The sequence below is a fragment of the Pristis pectinata genome, chromosome 7, assembly GCF_009764475.1.
Source record: "Pristis pectinata isolate sPriPec2 chromosome 7, sPriPec2.1.pri, whole genome shotgun sequence".
NCBI classification, from domain to species: Eukaryota; Metazoa; Chordata; class Chondrichthyes; order Rhinopristiformes; family Pristidae; genus Pristis; species Pristis pectinata.
This window is the reverse complement of record NC_067411.1, coordinates 10,913,014-10,926,694: the sequence shown is the minus strand read 5'-3', so window position 1 is coordinate 10,926,694 and position 13,681 is coordinate 10,913,014. Positions and strand designations below refer to the sequence as shown.

Here is a 13,681-nt window from a genome sequence, read left to right as displayed (position 1 = left end):
ACAGGGTCATGGAATTGTACACTACAAAAACCGGCCCTGCGGCCCACCTTGTCCATGCCCACCTTTTTGCCCATCCGCACCAATCCCATTTACCCTCATTAGGTCCGTATCTTTCTGTGCCTTGCCTATTTAAGTGCCTGACTCTTAAACATAGCGATTGTATCTGATTCCACCACTACCTTGGGTAGTGCAGTCCAGATGGTAACCACCCTCTGTGTGAAAACCTTCCCCTCAAACCCACTTCAAAACTCGTTCCATGATCTGAAAGGTCTCGTTCAGTGCTGTGGCAATTCTAAGACTCTTTAATTGATTGTTATGTTCAACCCCATTCCCAACTGAACACGGACAATGCACTTAATCTGAGAGCAGATCTTTGAATAATACTGCACAGAAGGATGGAATTTGTCCTGTTGCTCCCCTATGCTATGTTTGGTCCCTGTACACTTGCAATGCTCAATGAGAAGAATACAACTACGAATTGGGCAATCAGCTTCCTGAATGCCTTGTAAGATTAAATAGTGGTGTTCAGATTCATGGTCAACGTGGTGAAATTATTTCTATTTGTGGGAGAGTCAGCAACCAAAGTTATGATCATCTGTACAAAGCCAGGGGAAGACATGGAAGATAGTTTTATACAGAGGAAGTTGCAATGGATGACCTGAAAAGGCAGTGGAGGTAGATTCAGAATCAAGTTCCCAAGTATATTTGGATAAATGTTTGAAGAGGAAAATCCTGCAGGATTAAGGTGAAGGAACTTGGGACTGGCATTAGTTGGAACGTTCTTTCCAAAATCCAACACAGACATGATGGGCCACATGATTTCCTGTGCTGTGGGGCTTTGTGTTTCCAAAAGGATGGTGAGAGATAATGAAGGACACTGAAATAATTGTGTGAAGAGACAGAATGATCAAATAGAGTCATACAGCATAGAAACAGGCCCTTCAGGCCACCATGTCTATGCTGATCATCCTGCCTATCTATACTAATCCCACCTGTCTGCGTTAATCCCGTATCCCCCATGCCCTGCTCATTCAAGTACCTGTCCAGATGCTTAAATGTTCCTGCCTGCACCACCTCCTCTGGCAGCTCATTCCAGATACCAACTACTCTTTGTGTGAAATATTTACCCCTCTGATCCCCTTCAAACATCCCCCCCTCACCTTAAATCTATGCCCTGTAGATTTAGACACCCCAACCTTAAATCACCTGCACGTGAGCCACACCTGGAGCTCCCTCTCTATTGCCACACTCGGTGCCCCTCACTTGATCTCCAATGCTTCTTCAGTCTGCTCTACTTACTCAAAGGGTTCACTGGGATCGGCTCTCTGCAGTTCCGGCGGGATGGGGATGCGTTTGTAGTACATCTCCCAGTCGAAGGCACCCCTCATGGCGTCTCCAGCCTGCGCCTCATAGCCAAAATGATTGTGGTCGATGACATCGATCATCGGGCAGACGATCGTCCTGCGGTTCTGTGCAATCTGGTCTGAGAAATGAAAAGGAAAGTTGGTAGTGGTATTGGTTTACTATTGTCACTTGTACCGAGGTACAGTGAAAAAAATTGTCTTGCATAACGTTCGTACAGGTCAATTCATTACACAGTGCATTGAGGTAGTACAGGGTAAAAACAATAACAGAATACGGAGTAAAGTGTCACAGCTACAGGGAAGTGCAGTGCAGGTAGACAATAAGGTTCAAGGTCATAACAAGGTAGATTGTGAGGTCAAGAGTCCACCTCATCGTATAAGGGAATTGTTCAATCATCTTATCACTGTGGGATAGAAGCTGTCCTTGAGCCTGGTGGTACGTGCCCTCAGGCTCCTGTATCTTCTGCCTGATGGGAGAGGGGAAAAGAGAGAATGACCCGGGTTGGTGGGGTCTTTGATTATGCTGGCTGCTTCTCCAAGGCAGTGAGAGGTATAGACAGAGTCCATGGAGGGGAGGTTGGTTTCCGTGATGCGCTGTGCTGTGTCCACAATTCTCTGCGGTTTCTTGTGGTCTCTGGCAGAGCAGTTGCCATACCAAACCGTGATGCATCCAGATAGGATGCTTTCTATGGTGCACCGATAAAAATTGGTGAGTGTCAAAGGGGACATGCCAAATTTCTTTAGCCTCCTGAGGAAGTAGAGGCACTGGTGAGCTTTCTTGGCCATGGCGTCTGCATGGTTGGACCAGGACAGGCTATTGGTGATGTCCACTCCTAGTTGGACAGGACAGGCGAGTTGGGAAGTAAAGCAGGGGTAAACATGCCTGTAGAATATGTACATACGTGTGATGCTGCTGTATGATATATTTGATCCTAAGCGTATCACAATGCATGTGTACGGTCCGGTGGAGCATGGCAACTGTTTGCGAGCCGTCCGAAGCAGATCCACTCATTACATTTATATATTCTGCATTCTGTTTTCTTTTTACTACCTCGATGTACTTATGTATGGCGTGGTCTGGTTGGATGGCACGCAAACAAAGCTTTTCACTGTATCTCGGTACATGGGACAATAATAAACCAATACTAACACTAATTGGGCCAAAGGGCCTGTTTCCATGCTGTATGACTCAAAGAATCTCTAATAAACCAGACACACTGTCCAGAGCTCTCCACGTTTCTGCATGTTACACTGAGCCTTCTGCACCTTCGTCATAGAGTCATTCAGTCATACAGTAGGGACACAGGCTCTTCGGCCTATCGTCCGGGTTGACCATCAGGCACCCATTTGCACTAATCCCATTTTTTTCTCCCCCCATTCCCATCAACTCCCCCCAGAGTCCACCACTCACTTACACACTGGGGGGCAATTTACAGGGGTCAATTAACCAACCAACCCGCACGTCTTTGGGATGTGTGAGGAAACTGGAGCACCCAGAGGAAACCCACACGGTTACCAGGGAACGTGCAAACTCCACACAGACAGCGCCAGAACCTGGGTCAGTGGAGCTGTGATGTAACAGCTTTACCAGCTGCACCACTATGCCACTCTTTACTTACACTAGACGAGAAACTCACGGGGCACTACAGTGGCAATGAGGATGGGGTGGGAAATAAAAACGAAGTTGCCAAAATTTAAAAAAAGTTGTCGAATACATCGTGACTAAACTTCAATTTGTAGACCAGTCTTGCCATATACTTATGAAGGCAGCCTGCTCCACAAATTCAAGATTAGTTGCAGTAACTTCAACATGTAAGATACGATATCTTTATTAGTCACACATACATCGAAACACATTGTGCAATGCATCTTTTTTGCATAGAGTGTTCTGGGGGCAGCCTGCAAGTGTCGCCAGACTTCCAACACCAACACAGCACGCCCACAACTTCTTAACCCGTACGTCTTTGGAATGTGGAAGGAAACCGGAGCACCCGGAGGAAACCCACACAGACATGGGGAGAACTTACAAACTTATTACAGACAGTGGCCGGAATTGAACCCGGATTGCTGGCGCTGCAATAGTGTTATGCTAACCGCTGCACTACCGTGCCTGTAGACTAGAAACAAATGTGACTCAAGCATAGAAGGAATAAAGGGTAGTGCAAATCTTTGAGTATAAGCCTGGTAACTTTCAAAGCAGGAATGGTAGAAGGTGGCAGCTCAGCTCCATCTGGTTAAATCAGGAGCCTCGGCATTTACAAGAAAGCGTGCTAGTCCTATACTTCTCATGTAAAGGGATAGTTGGAGATATTCTTCAGGGCTAACAATACTGCTGAAATTATGGACAAGGGTGAAATTATGCTCGCTGAAAAGGAAGCCAATGAGTGCACAAGAAAACAATCTTGGAGACATATATTAATAGGGAGGTACAGCAAGTAGTTAAGAGGGCAAACAATGTATTGGCAAATAGATTAGACTTTACAGTTATGGAAGTTTTGTTACCATTGTACGGTGTACTGGTGAGGCCACACTTGGTACTGCTAAGAAAGGATATACTAACATTGGAAACAGTCCAAAAGAGATCCACCAGGCTATTTCCTGAGATGAGAGGGTTGTCCTATCAAGAGAAGTTAAACAGGTTGGGTCTCTATTCTTGGAGTTTAGAAGAATGCAGCTTGTTCTTACTGAAACATATAAAATCCTAAGGGAGCTTGACTTGGTAGAAGTTGAGATGTTTTCACTCGTGGGAGAGCCTTGAATGAGGGGAACATAGGTTCAAGATAAGGGGTCAGTCATTTTAAAAATGAAGTAGGAATTTCTTCTCACAGAGACTGGTGTATCTCTGGAATTCCCTGTTCCAGGAAGTCATGGAGGCGAGATCATGAGAAGTATTTAACGTGGAGGTAGATAAATATTTGAAAGATTGGGGGATTGAGGGCTATGGGATCTGGCACAGAGAAGGAGTTGAGGCTGGCATAGATCAACCATTATCATATTGAATGATGGACCAGGCTTAATGGTCTTGGTGGATTACTCCTGCTCCTATCTTCTAGCAGTCCTTCTGGTGCCAGCGAAGACCAAAGATGTTTCATTCTTTGAGGTGACAGAGAGATTACAGAATCACTTGGAGCAGCACAGAAAGACAGTCAGCAGTTCAACCTTGACCTTGGGTGCTGTCTGTGTGGAGTTTGCATGTTCTTCCTGTGACCACGTGGGTTTCTCCTTGGAGCTCCAGTTTCCTCCCAAAATCCCAAAGACATGCAGGTTGGGAGATTAATTGGCCACTGTAAAATGTCCTTAGTGTATTAAGTGAGTGTAGAATCTGCGGGGGAGATGGCACCAGAGCGTGGCGACATGTTGCAAGCTGCTCTCTACAGATCTACTCATTATCTTCACTATAATCATTTTACACTTTTAAATTTAAACTCTATGTCACTACCTATTACTAATAATGTTCTTTTAAATCTTCTTACAGGGCTGGCAATTTCTCTGTAGCTGTGACTCTTTACTCTGTACTGTTATTGTTTTTACCTGTACTACCTCAATGCACTCTGTACTAACTCAATGTAACTGCACTGTGTAATGAATTGACCTGTACGATCAGTTTGTAAGACAAGTTTTTCACTGTACCTTGGTGCAAGTGACAATAATAAACCAATACTAATACCAGTACCAATACCATTTAGTGCAAATGGGTGGTTGATGGTTGGCATGGACTCAATGGGGCAAAAGACCTGTTTCTGTGCTGTATGTCTCTTTGATCAGTGACCTATGATCTATGAAACTCATACATTCACAAAGAGAACATGCAAACTCCACACGGGCAACACCCAACGTGAGGCAGCCGTTCCAGTAACTGTGCCATTGTGGCCATGGACACTGGGGAAAACTCCTCTACTCCCCTTCAAAACAGTACTACGGATCTTTTATCGTCCATGAGAAGACAGGCAGTGTTAACGTCTCTGCAGTTGGTGCAATAGTGCATCAGTCCCTCAGTGCTGTATTGGAAGTGGCAGCCTAGATCTTAATTTAGTCTCTGCAGTGGGACTTGAACCCCCAACATTGACCACAGGATCACTGGAATGACCCGCTGACCCACAGATGATTTGATATACTGAAATTCATCAAGAGGAAAAAGACTGACTTTGTTGATTGCTCATTATCAGAAAACTATCTGTAATATTTGAGGAAGTTTGGTCAAAGATTACCTTTCAAGCTTGAGAACTGAGCACAGGGTAAGGATGAGGCCATTTAACCCCTTGTACCTATTCTGCCACCAATGAAATCATGGCAACATGTAGCCAGTTCCCCTTACACGTGCTTTAATGACTACGGCCTGGTGGCCCTGACATCCGCCATCATGAAGTGCTATGAGAGGCTGGTCAAGGCACCCATCAACTCCAGTCTCCCAGACAATCTCGACCCACTGCAATTTGCCTATCGCCAAAGCAGATCCACAGCAGATGCCATCTCCCTGTCCCTACGCTTATGTCTGCAGCATCTGGATGATAAAGACACCTATGTTAGACCACTATTTATAGACTACAACTCCGCATTCAATGTCATAATTCCAAGCAAACTCATCTCCAAACTCAACATCTCCCTTTGCAACTGGATCCTTGACTTCCTGACCAACAGATCGCAATCAGTGATGACAGACAGCAACACTTCCACCATGATCATTCTCAGCACTGGTGCCCCACAAGGCTGCATCCTCAGCCCCCTACTTTATTCCCTATACACTCGTGACTGTGTGGCCAGATTCTGCTCTAACTCCATCTACAAGTTTTCAGATAACACCGCCATGGTGGACTGAATCTCAAATAACAATAAATTCGAGCACAGGAAGGAGATGGAGAACCTAGTAGCATGATGTCATGACAACAACCTTTCCCTCAATGTCAGCAAATCAAAAGAACTGGTCATTGACTTCAAGAAGGGGAGTGATGCACACACTCTAGTTTACATCAATGTTGCTGAGGTTGAGAGGGTTGAGAGAGTAGAGAGTAAACATCACCAATAGCCTGTCTACAACCACGTGGACGTCATGGCAAGAAAGCGCACCAGCACCTCTACTTCCTCGGGAGGCTAAAGAAATTCAGCATGTCGCCGTTGATCCTCACCAATTTTTACAGATGCACCATAGAAAGCATCCTGTCTGAATGTACCATGGTTTGGTCCAGTAACTGCTCTGCCTGAGACCTCAAGAAACTATAGAGAGTTGAGGACACAGCTCAACACATCACGTAAACCAGCCTCCCCTCCATGGACTCTGTCTACACTTCTCAATGGCTCAGTAAATCAGACAGTATAGTCAAAGGTTCTTCCCACCCCAGACATTCTCTCTTCTCCCCCCCATCAGGCAGAAGATACAAAAGCCTGAAAGCACATACCACCAGGCTCAAGGACAGCTTCTATCCCACTGTTATAAGACTATTGAATGGACCTCTTGTACGATAAGGTGGACTCTTGACCTCACAATCTACCTCATCATGGCCTTGCACCTTATTGTCTGTCTGTACTGCACTTTCTCTGTAACTGTAACACTTTATTCTATATTCTCTTATTGTTTTCCTTTGTACTACCTCAATGTACCGATGTGATGAAATGATCTGCATGGATGGCATGCCAAACAAAATTTTTCATTGTACCTCAGTACATGTGACAATAATAAACCGAATTACCAATTAACACCTTTGGAAACAAATATCTAACAATCTCAGAGTTAGAATTAACATCAGCTGTAATGTGTGAATCCTGATAGATGCAACCTTATGTTTACAGGTAATTATTTATTTATGGGAATCATTGTGTGCTCGTTCCCTGTGAAAATAAATCTGTCTGAACTCTCTGAACCTTTGGAATTACTTTGAGTAAGAACATTCATTCTCATGATATTTCCCTTCCATACATGTCTGTTAAAGAGCTGGGTTCACATTCCATCATGCATGTAGATAACCCTGAGCTCCTGGTGTCAGTGGTAAAATGATTTATTATTATCACATGTACTGAGGTAAAGTGAAAATCTTTTGCAAGCCATCCATACAGATCATTTCATTACAACAGTACATTGAGGTAGTACAAGGGAAAAGAAACAGCAGAATGCAGAATATAGTGTTACAGTTATAGAGAAAGTGCAGTGCAGGTGGACAATAAGGTTCAAGGGCCCCAAGACGAGGTAAATTGTGAGTCCATCTTATCATACAAGAGGTCCGTTCAATTGTCTTATAACAGTGGGATAGAAGCTGTCCTTGAGCCTGGTGGTATGTGCTTTCAGGCTTTTGTATCTTCTGCCCAATGGGAGGGGGGAGAAGAGAGAATGTCTGGGTTGGGTGGGGTCTTTGATTATGTTGGCTGCTTTACCGAGGTGGTGAGAACTGTAGACAAAAGTCCATGGAGGGGAGGCTGCTGATGTTGCTGGGCTGTGTCCACAACTGTCTGCAGTTCCTTGTGGTCCCGGGCAGAGCAGTTGCTATACCAAGCCGTGATGCATCTGGGTAGGATGTGCATCTATAAAAATTGGTGAGGGTCAGTGGGGACATGCTGAATTTGTAATATTAACAAAGAAAATCAAAAATAACTGCTGCTGTTAAAAATCCAAAATATGAACAAATTACTAGAAACAATCAGCAGGTCAGGCAGCATTCACAGAAAAAGAAACGCAGTCAACGATTCTTCAAACTAAACTCTGTTCCTGCTTCCTCAGATCCCGATGAGTGTTTCCAGCTTTCTCGGCTTTTTTCTGTAATATTAACCCTTTAGTATTTGAGAGCTGCAGCTTGAAAGGAAATAAAGAGGGAAAAAAATCAGAGTGTGGTCTCTCATGAGTTACATCTGTGCTGTCCATCTTCAAAACCAATCTTTACTCCATTTTACTGTTGAGTTTAAGAGCCGGGTTTACAGCAAACAGAAGCAATTGATCAGTGTGTGTACTGAATCACTGACATTAATAAATGAAATTATTCAGTCCATGCCTTCACGGCTTGAATATTTAATGCAAAACAAGTTGGGAGAAATTTGCTCCTAGCTGGACAATTGACTCTAGAAAGAGTTTTCCGTTGTGGCTGGATCGTCCCATGGAGTCACAGAGTAATACAGCACAGAAACAGGCCCTTTGGCCCAACTTGTCCATGCCAACCAAGGTGCCCACCTTGGCTCGTCCCATTTACCTGTGTTTGGCACATATCCCTCTAAACCTTTCCTTTCAATGTATTTATCCAAATTTCTTTTATATGTTGTCATTGTACCTGCCTCAGCTACTTTCCCTGGCTGCTCTTTCCATGTATGCACCATCCTCTGGGAAGAAGTTGCCCCTCAGGTCCCTTTTAAATCTTTACCCCCTCACCTTAAACCTGTGCCCTCTAGTTTTTGATTCCCTTTCTCTGGGAAAAAGACTATCTATGCCCCACAACATTTTCTCAAACAATCTCTCCTCACAGAGGGCTGGGTGGTCAAATATTACCTATTTCTAACGACATGACCAACAGCAAGTTTCAGCTGCATTTCTCGGCTGTGATCAGGTGTGTTTTAAATACTTCAAAAGCAAACAACTGCTGATGATGGAAATCTGTGGCGAAAATAGAAAATGGTGGAAATACTGTGGAGAGAGAAGCAGAATTAACTTCTTGGGTCAAAGACTTTTCATTACTAGTTGGGAAGTCAGAAATCAAACATGTTCTTAGCTGCAAAGTTGGGGAGGTGGAGAGAACAATAGGAATATCTGTGACAGGGTGAAAGTCAAGAGACACTGAATGACTACATCAGTTTCAAATGCTGGAGGACATGTGTTTAAAGTGAGAGGGGAAAATTTAAAGGAGATGTGCAGGGCAAACTTTTTTACACAGAGAGCGGTAGGTGCCTCGAATGGAATGCCAGGGTAGTGGCAAACTGATCCTTCCAGAAATCAAGGAATTCTCCAAATACCCTTCCCCAATCTTTGAGGACAAGGGCTCTCTGCAAAGTTTTAATGGGAACAATACTCCTCATTTTATGACTCATATTTAACCTGGAGGCGATACTATTCCAGAACCTCCTGTAATCAACCCACAATGTGTTGTATGTTGTGTAATTTACTCCCCACTCTTCAACTTGCAAATGGTTTGCAATACTGAATTACTGCATAAAAATATTTGTAGATTAGTTGGATATCTGTGATCAATGACTGATCAACAGTCTACAAAAACAACAGGTAGCGGCAGGAGAAGGAAGCTATTTGTTCACTCATGCCTCCTCTGCCTTTTAACAAGGTCATGGCTGATTTTTACCTCAGCAACACTTTCCTGCATGAATCTCGTATCCCTTGGTTCCTTTAATATTGAAAAGTCTCTTAATCACAGTCTTCAATGTATTCAGTGACTGAATCTCCACAGCTATCTTGGCCTCTGGGTGAAGAGCTTTTTTCTCTGTTGACAGCTGACCCTTATTTTGATTCTGTGACCCTTGCTTTGGGACATTCCAACCACAGGAAACATGAACTCTGCATCTGTAAAAAATTTAGGTCTCTCTTTTAACCAGTGAGATTTAAGGGTTGAGAGTGATGGGACATGGGAGGTGTGGTAGAAGAGTGGATTTATAGTTTCTGTGTTCTTGGATTGTTATATGTGAGTTCAAATCCCGTCTTGAATTCCAATTCATTTAACACTGGAATAAAATCTGGCCACGAGAGTATGGGATCATTATAAAAGTGCATCTGATTCTCTAATGCTCTTCAGAGAAGGAACATAGAATAGAACAGTAAAGCACAGGAAAAGGCCCACAATATCTGTGACGAACAAGTTAAGCTGCACATCTGCCTGCACATGGTCTTATTCCCTCCATCGCCAGTCTGTTCACGTGCCTGTCTAAACATTGCCATCATAAAAGGTAAACTGCCACCCTCACCCTATCTTGCCTAGATGTGGCTCCAGATCCACATCAACGTGGTTGACTCTTAACAGCTCACATAAATCGCCCAAGTCACTGCATTCAAGGTGATAGAGGGATGGCAATAACAGCTGGCCAGCAGCGTCTACTTCCCATGAGCAAATTAAAAATTCATGAACTGAATAAGAAAGGAAAAATAAACAGAGGGGCTGATAGGTCAGCAGAGTGGGAGGGGAAGAGACAGGAGGGAAAGGCAAGAAAATTGGAATTGGTTTATTATTGTCACTTGTGCTGAGGTACAGTGAAAAACTTGTCTTGCATACCGTTCATACAGATCAATTCATTACAACAGTGGATTGAGGCAGTACAAAGTAAAACAATAACAGAATGCAGAATAGAGTGTCACAGCTACAGAGAAAGTGCAGTGCAGGTTGACAATAAGGTGCAAGGTCATAATGAGGTAGATTGTGAGGTCAAGAGTCCATCTTAGGGAACCATTCTACAGTCTTATAACAGTGGGACAGAAGCTGTCCTTGAGAAAAATAACAAATCTAAAATGCTGTAATCTTCTGTGAACACTTAACTCTATCTGCTGTAGTGAGACTACACAGTTTCAATTATTCCTTTCCTAGGCAGTGGTGATTTTGTGGTGTTATGTGAACACATATCTTGAAATTAAATGAGTCCTACACCAGATCAAATCTTTGATGGTGGGAACACTTTGGAAAGCTGGCAACTTTATAAAACTTTGGTGGGGGTGGGGAAGATGAAGTGATGGAGGGAAATTGACATCCAAATGCTATAGTCATAGAGTTATACTGCATGGAAAGAGGCCCTTTGGCCCAACTTGTCCATGCCGACCTTAAGGAAAGTGAGCTTTGGATTGGAAAACCATGCTTAATAGCAGGTACAAGCCAAAGGATAATGTTATGTACCTTATGGTGAAGTAATTCGCATCAATCCATCATGTTACAATTCTCAACCTTTCTTCAGTGTAAGCTGGTTCCTTTTAGCAGACCGATAACCATTAATCCGCTGATTGATAGGACTGTACAAAGAATTACTAAGTTTACTAATTACTAAATTCCTCTGTTTGCACTTGAAATGGTGCTAACATCCATTGCAAAATAGATGACTTTGACTGCACTGACATTTGTTTTCTTGGTTCTTGAGATGTAGATGTCAAATGCCATGGCATTTTCAAATAGCCATCTGAATATTTCTTAAATGCAAGAGTACTTGTCTCCACCAGAGGAAACCATTGTACCTGCCAGAGGAAGTGGTTGAGGCAGGTACAGTGGTATCATTTAAGAAGCACTTGGATAGGTAAATGCAGGTTCAGAGGGATATGGGCCAAACGCAGGAAATTGGGACTAGATGGGTGGGCACCGTGGTTGGCATGGACTCGTTGAGCCGAAGGGCCTGTATCTGTGCTATATTGCTCTATGACTCAATGACTCTGTGACCAGCCCATCTGGTAGTGTGCTCCAGATTTCAATTGCCTTCTGGGTGAAAATATTCTTCCTCAAATTCTGTCTAAATCTCCAATTTCTTACCTTAAATTTATCTCTTCTGGTTATAGACACCTCTGTTGAGGGGAAAAGTTCTCTATTGTCCATCCTATCCATGTCCCTCATAATTTTGTATACTTCCATCAGGTCCCCCTCAGCTTCCTCTGCTGTAAGGAAAACAAATCCAGTCTATCTTGTCTCTCCTCATAACTGAAATACTTCATCCCTGGCAACATCGTGGCAAATCTCCTCTGTACCTTTTCCAATTACCTTCAGGAACCTAAAATGTGTGGGAGAGGATTTGCTTGTCTCCTGCCCAGATGTGTGTATAGCAAACTTCTTCCTTGTATTGACCAAGACATTGAATATAAGAAGGAGAATGTCATGGAAGAATTGTGTTAAACTTTGGTTAGGCCACAGCCAGTGTTCTGGTTATCACACAACTGGAAGGAGATGATAGCACTGGAGAGGTTACAGAAAGGCTGATGGTTTACTTATGATGAAAGATATTTAGGCTGTCATTTTTCTTAACAACAAATGAGGCTGAGGGGAGATTGAAGAGAAGCGTTTAAATACTTGAAGCCAAGAAGGATGAATGGGAAAGAACTGTTTTTCATTCACTACATGGAAACTAGTGGAGGCAGAAAATCTCATCACACTGGATGAGTACTTGAAGAACCATAATCCATAGAATAGGACCTGTCTAGGTTGAGCGAGCTAGGGCTTTTCTCTTTGGAGAGAAGGAGGATGAGAGGTGACCTGACAAAGGTGTACAAGATAATAAGAGGCATAGAGTGGACAGTCAGAGACTTTTTCCCAGGGCGACAATGGCTAACACGAGGGGACATAATTTTAAGGTGATTGGAGGAAGGTATAAGGGGGATGTCAGGGGTAAGCTTTTTAAGTGGCAGGTGGAGTTCAATTAAGTGGCAATTAAGAGTTCAATCTGGAGAAGTGTGAGGTGGTACACTTTGGAAGGACAAACTCCAAGGCGGAGTACAAAGTTAATGGCAGGATTCTGGGCAGTGTGGAGGAGCAGAGGGATCTGGGGATTCATATCCACAGATCACTGAAAGTTGCCTCACAGGTGGATAGGGTAGTTAAGAAAGCTTTTGGGATGTTAGCTTTCATAAGTCGTGGGATCAAGTTTAAGAGCCATGAGGTAATGATGCAGCTCTACAAAACTCTGGTTAGGCCACACTTGGAGTACTGTGTCCAGTTCTGGTCGCCTCATTATAGGAAGGATGTGGAAGCGTGGGAAAGGGTACAGAGGAAATTTACCAGGATGCTGCCTGGTTTGGAGACTATGGATTATGAGGAGATACTAAGGGAGCTGGGGCTTTACTCTTTGGAGAGAAGGAGGATGAGGGGAGACATGATAGAGGTATATAAAATATTAAGAGGAATAGATAGAGTGGACAGCCAGCACCTCTTTCCCAGGGCACCAGTGCTCAATACAAGAGGGCATGGCTTTAAAGTAATGGGTGGGAAGTTCAAGGGAGATATCAGAGGGAGGTTTTTTACCCAGAGAGTGGTTGGGGCATGGACTGCACTGCCTGGGGTGGTGGTGGAGGCAGGTACATTGGTCAAATTCAGGAGATTGTTAGATAAGCATATGGAGGAATTTAAAATAGGAGGCTATGTGGGAGGAAGGGGTTAGATAGTCATAGGCGAGGTTTAAAGGTCAGTACAACATTGTGGGTCAAAGGGCCTGTATTGTGCTGTACTGTTCTATCGTTCTATGGTACACACAGAGTGGTGGGTGTGTGGAATGCACTGCCGGCAGAGGTTGTGGGGGCTGATACATTAGGGACATCTAAGAGACTCTTAGATAGACACATGAATGATAGAAAAATAGGGGGCTATGTGGGAGGGAAGGGTTAGATAGATCTTAGAGCAGGGTAAAATATCGGCACAACATTGTGGGCCGAAGGGCCTGTACCG

General features: G+C 43.7%; 1 protein-coding gene across 2 annotated transcripts in view; it reads right to left on the bottom strand.

Annotated features, from left to right (window-relative positions):
• galntl6 (polypeptide N-acetylgalactosaminyltransferase like 6) overlaps nucleotides 1–13,681 on the bottom strand; it is a 1,051,879-nt gene that overhangs the window by 116,638 nt on the left and 921,560 nt on the right. For both annotated transcript variants that reach the window (XM_052019321.1, XM_052019322.1), the window contains exon 6: nucleotides 1,300–1,483. In XM_052019321.1, the coding sequence (XP_051875281.1) occupies nucleotides 1,300–1,483 (184 nt within the window). The remainder of the gene's footprint in view (nucleotides 1–1,299; nucleotides 1,484–13,681) is intronic.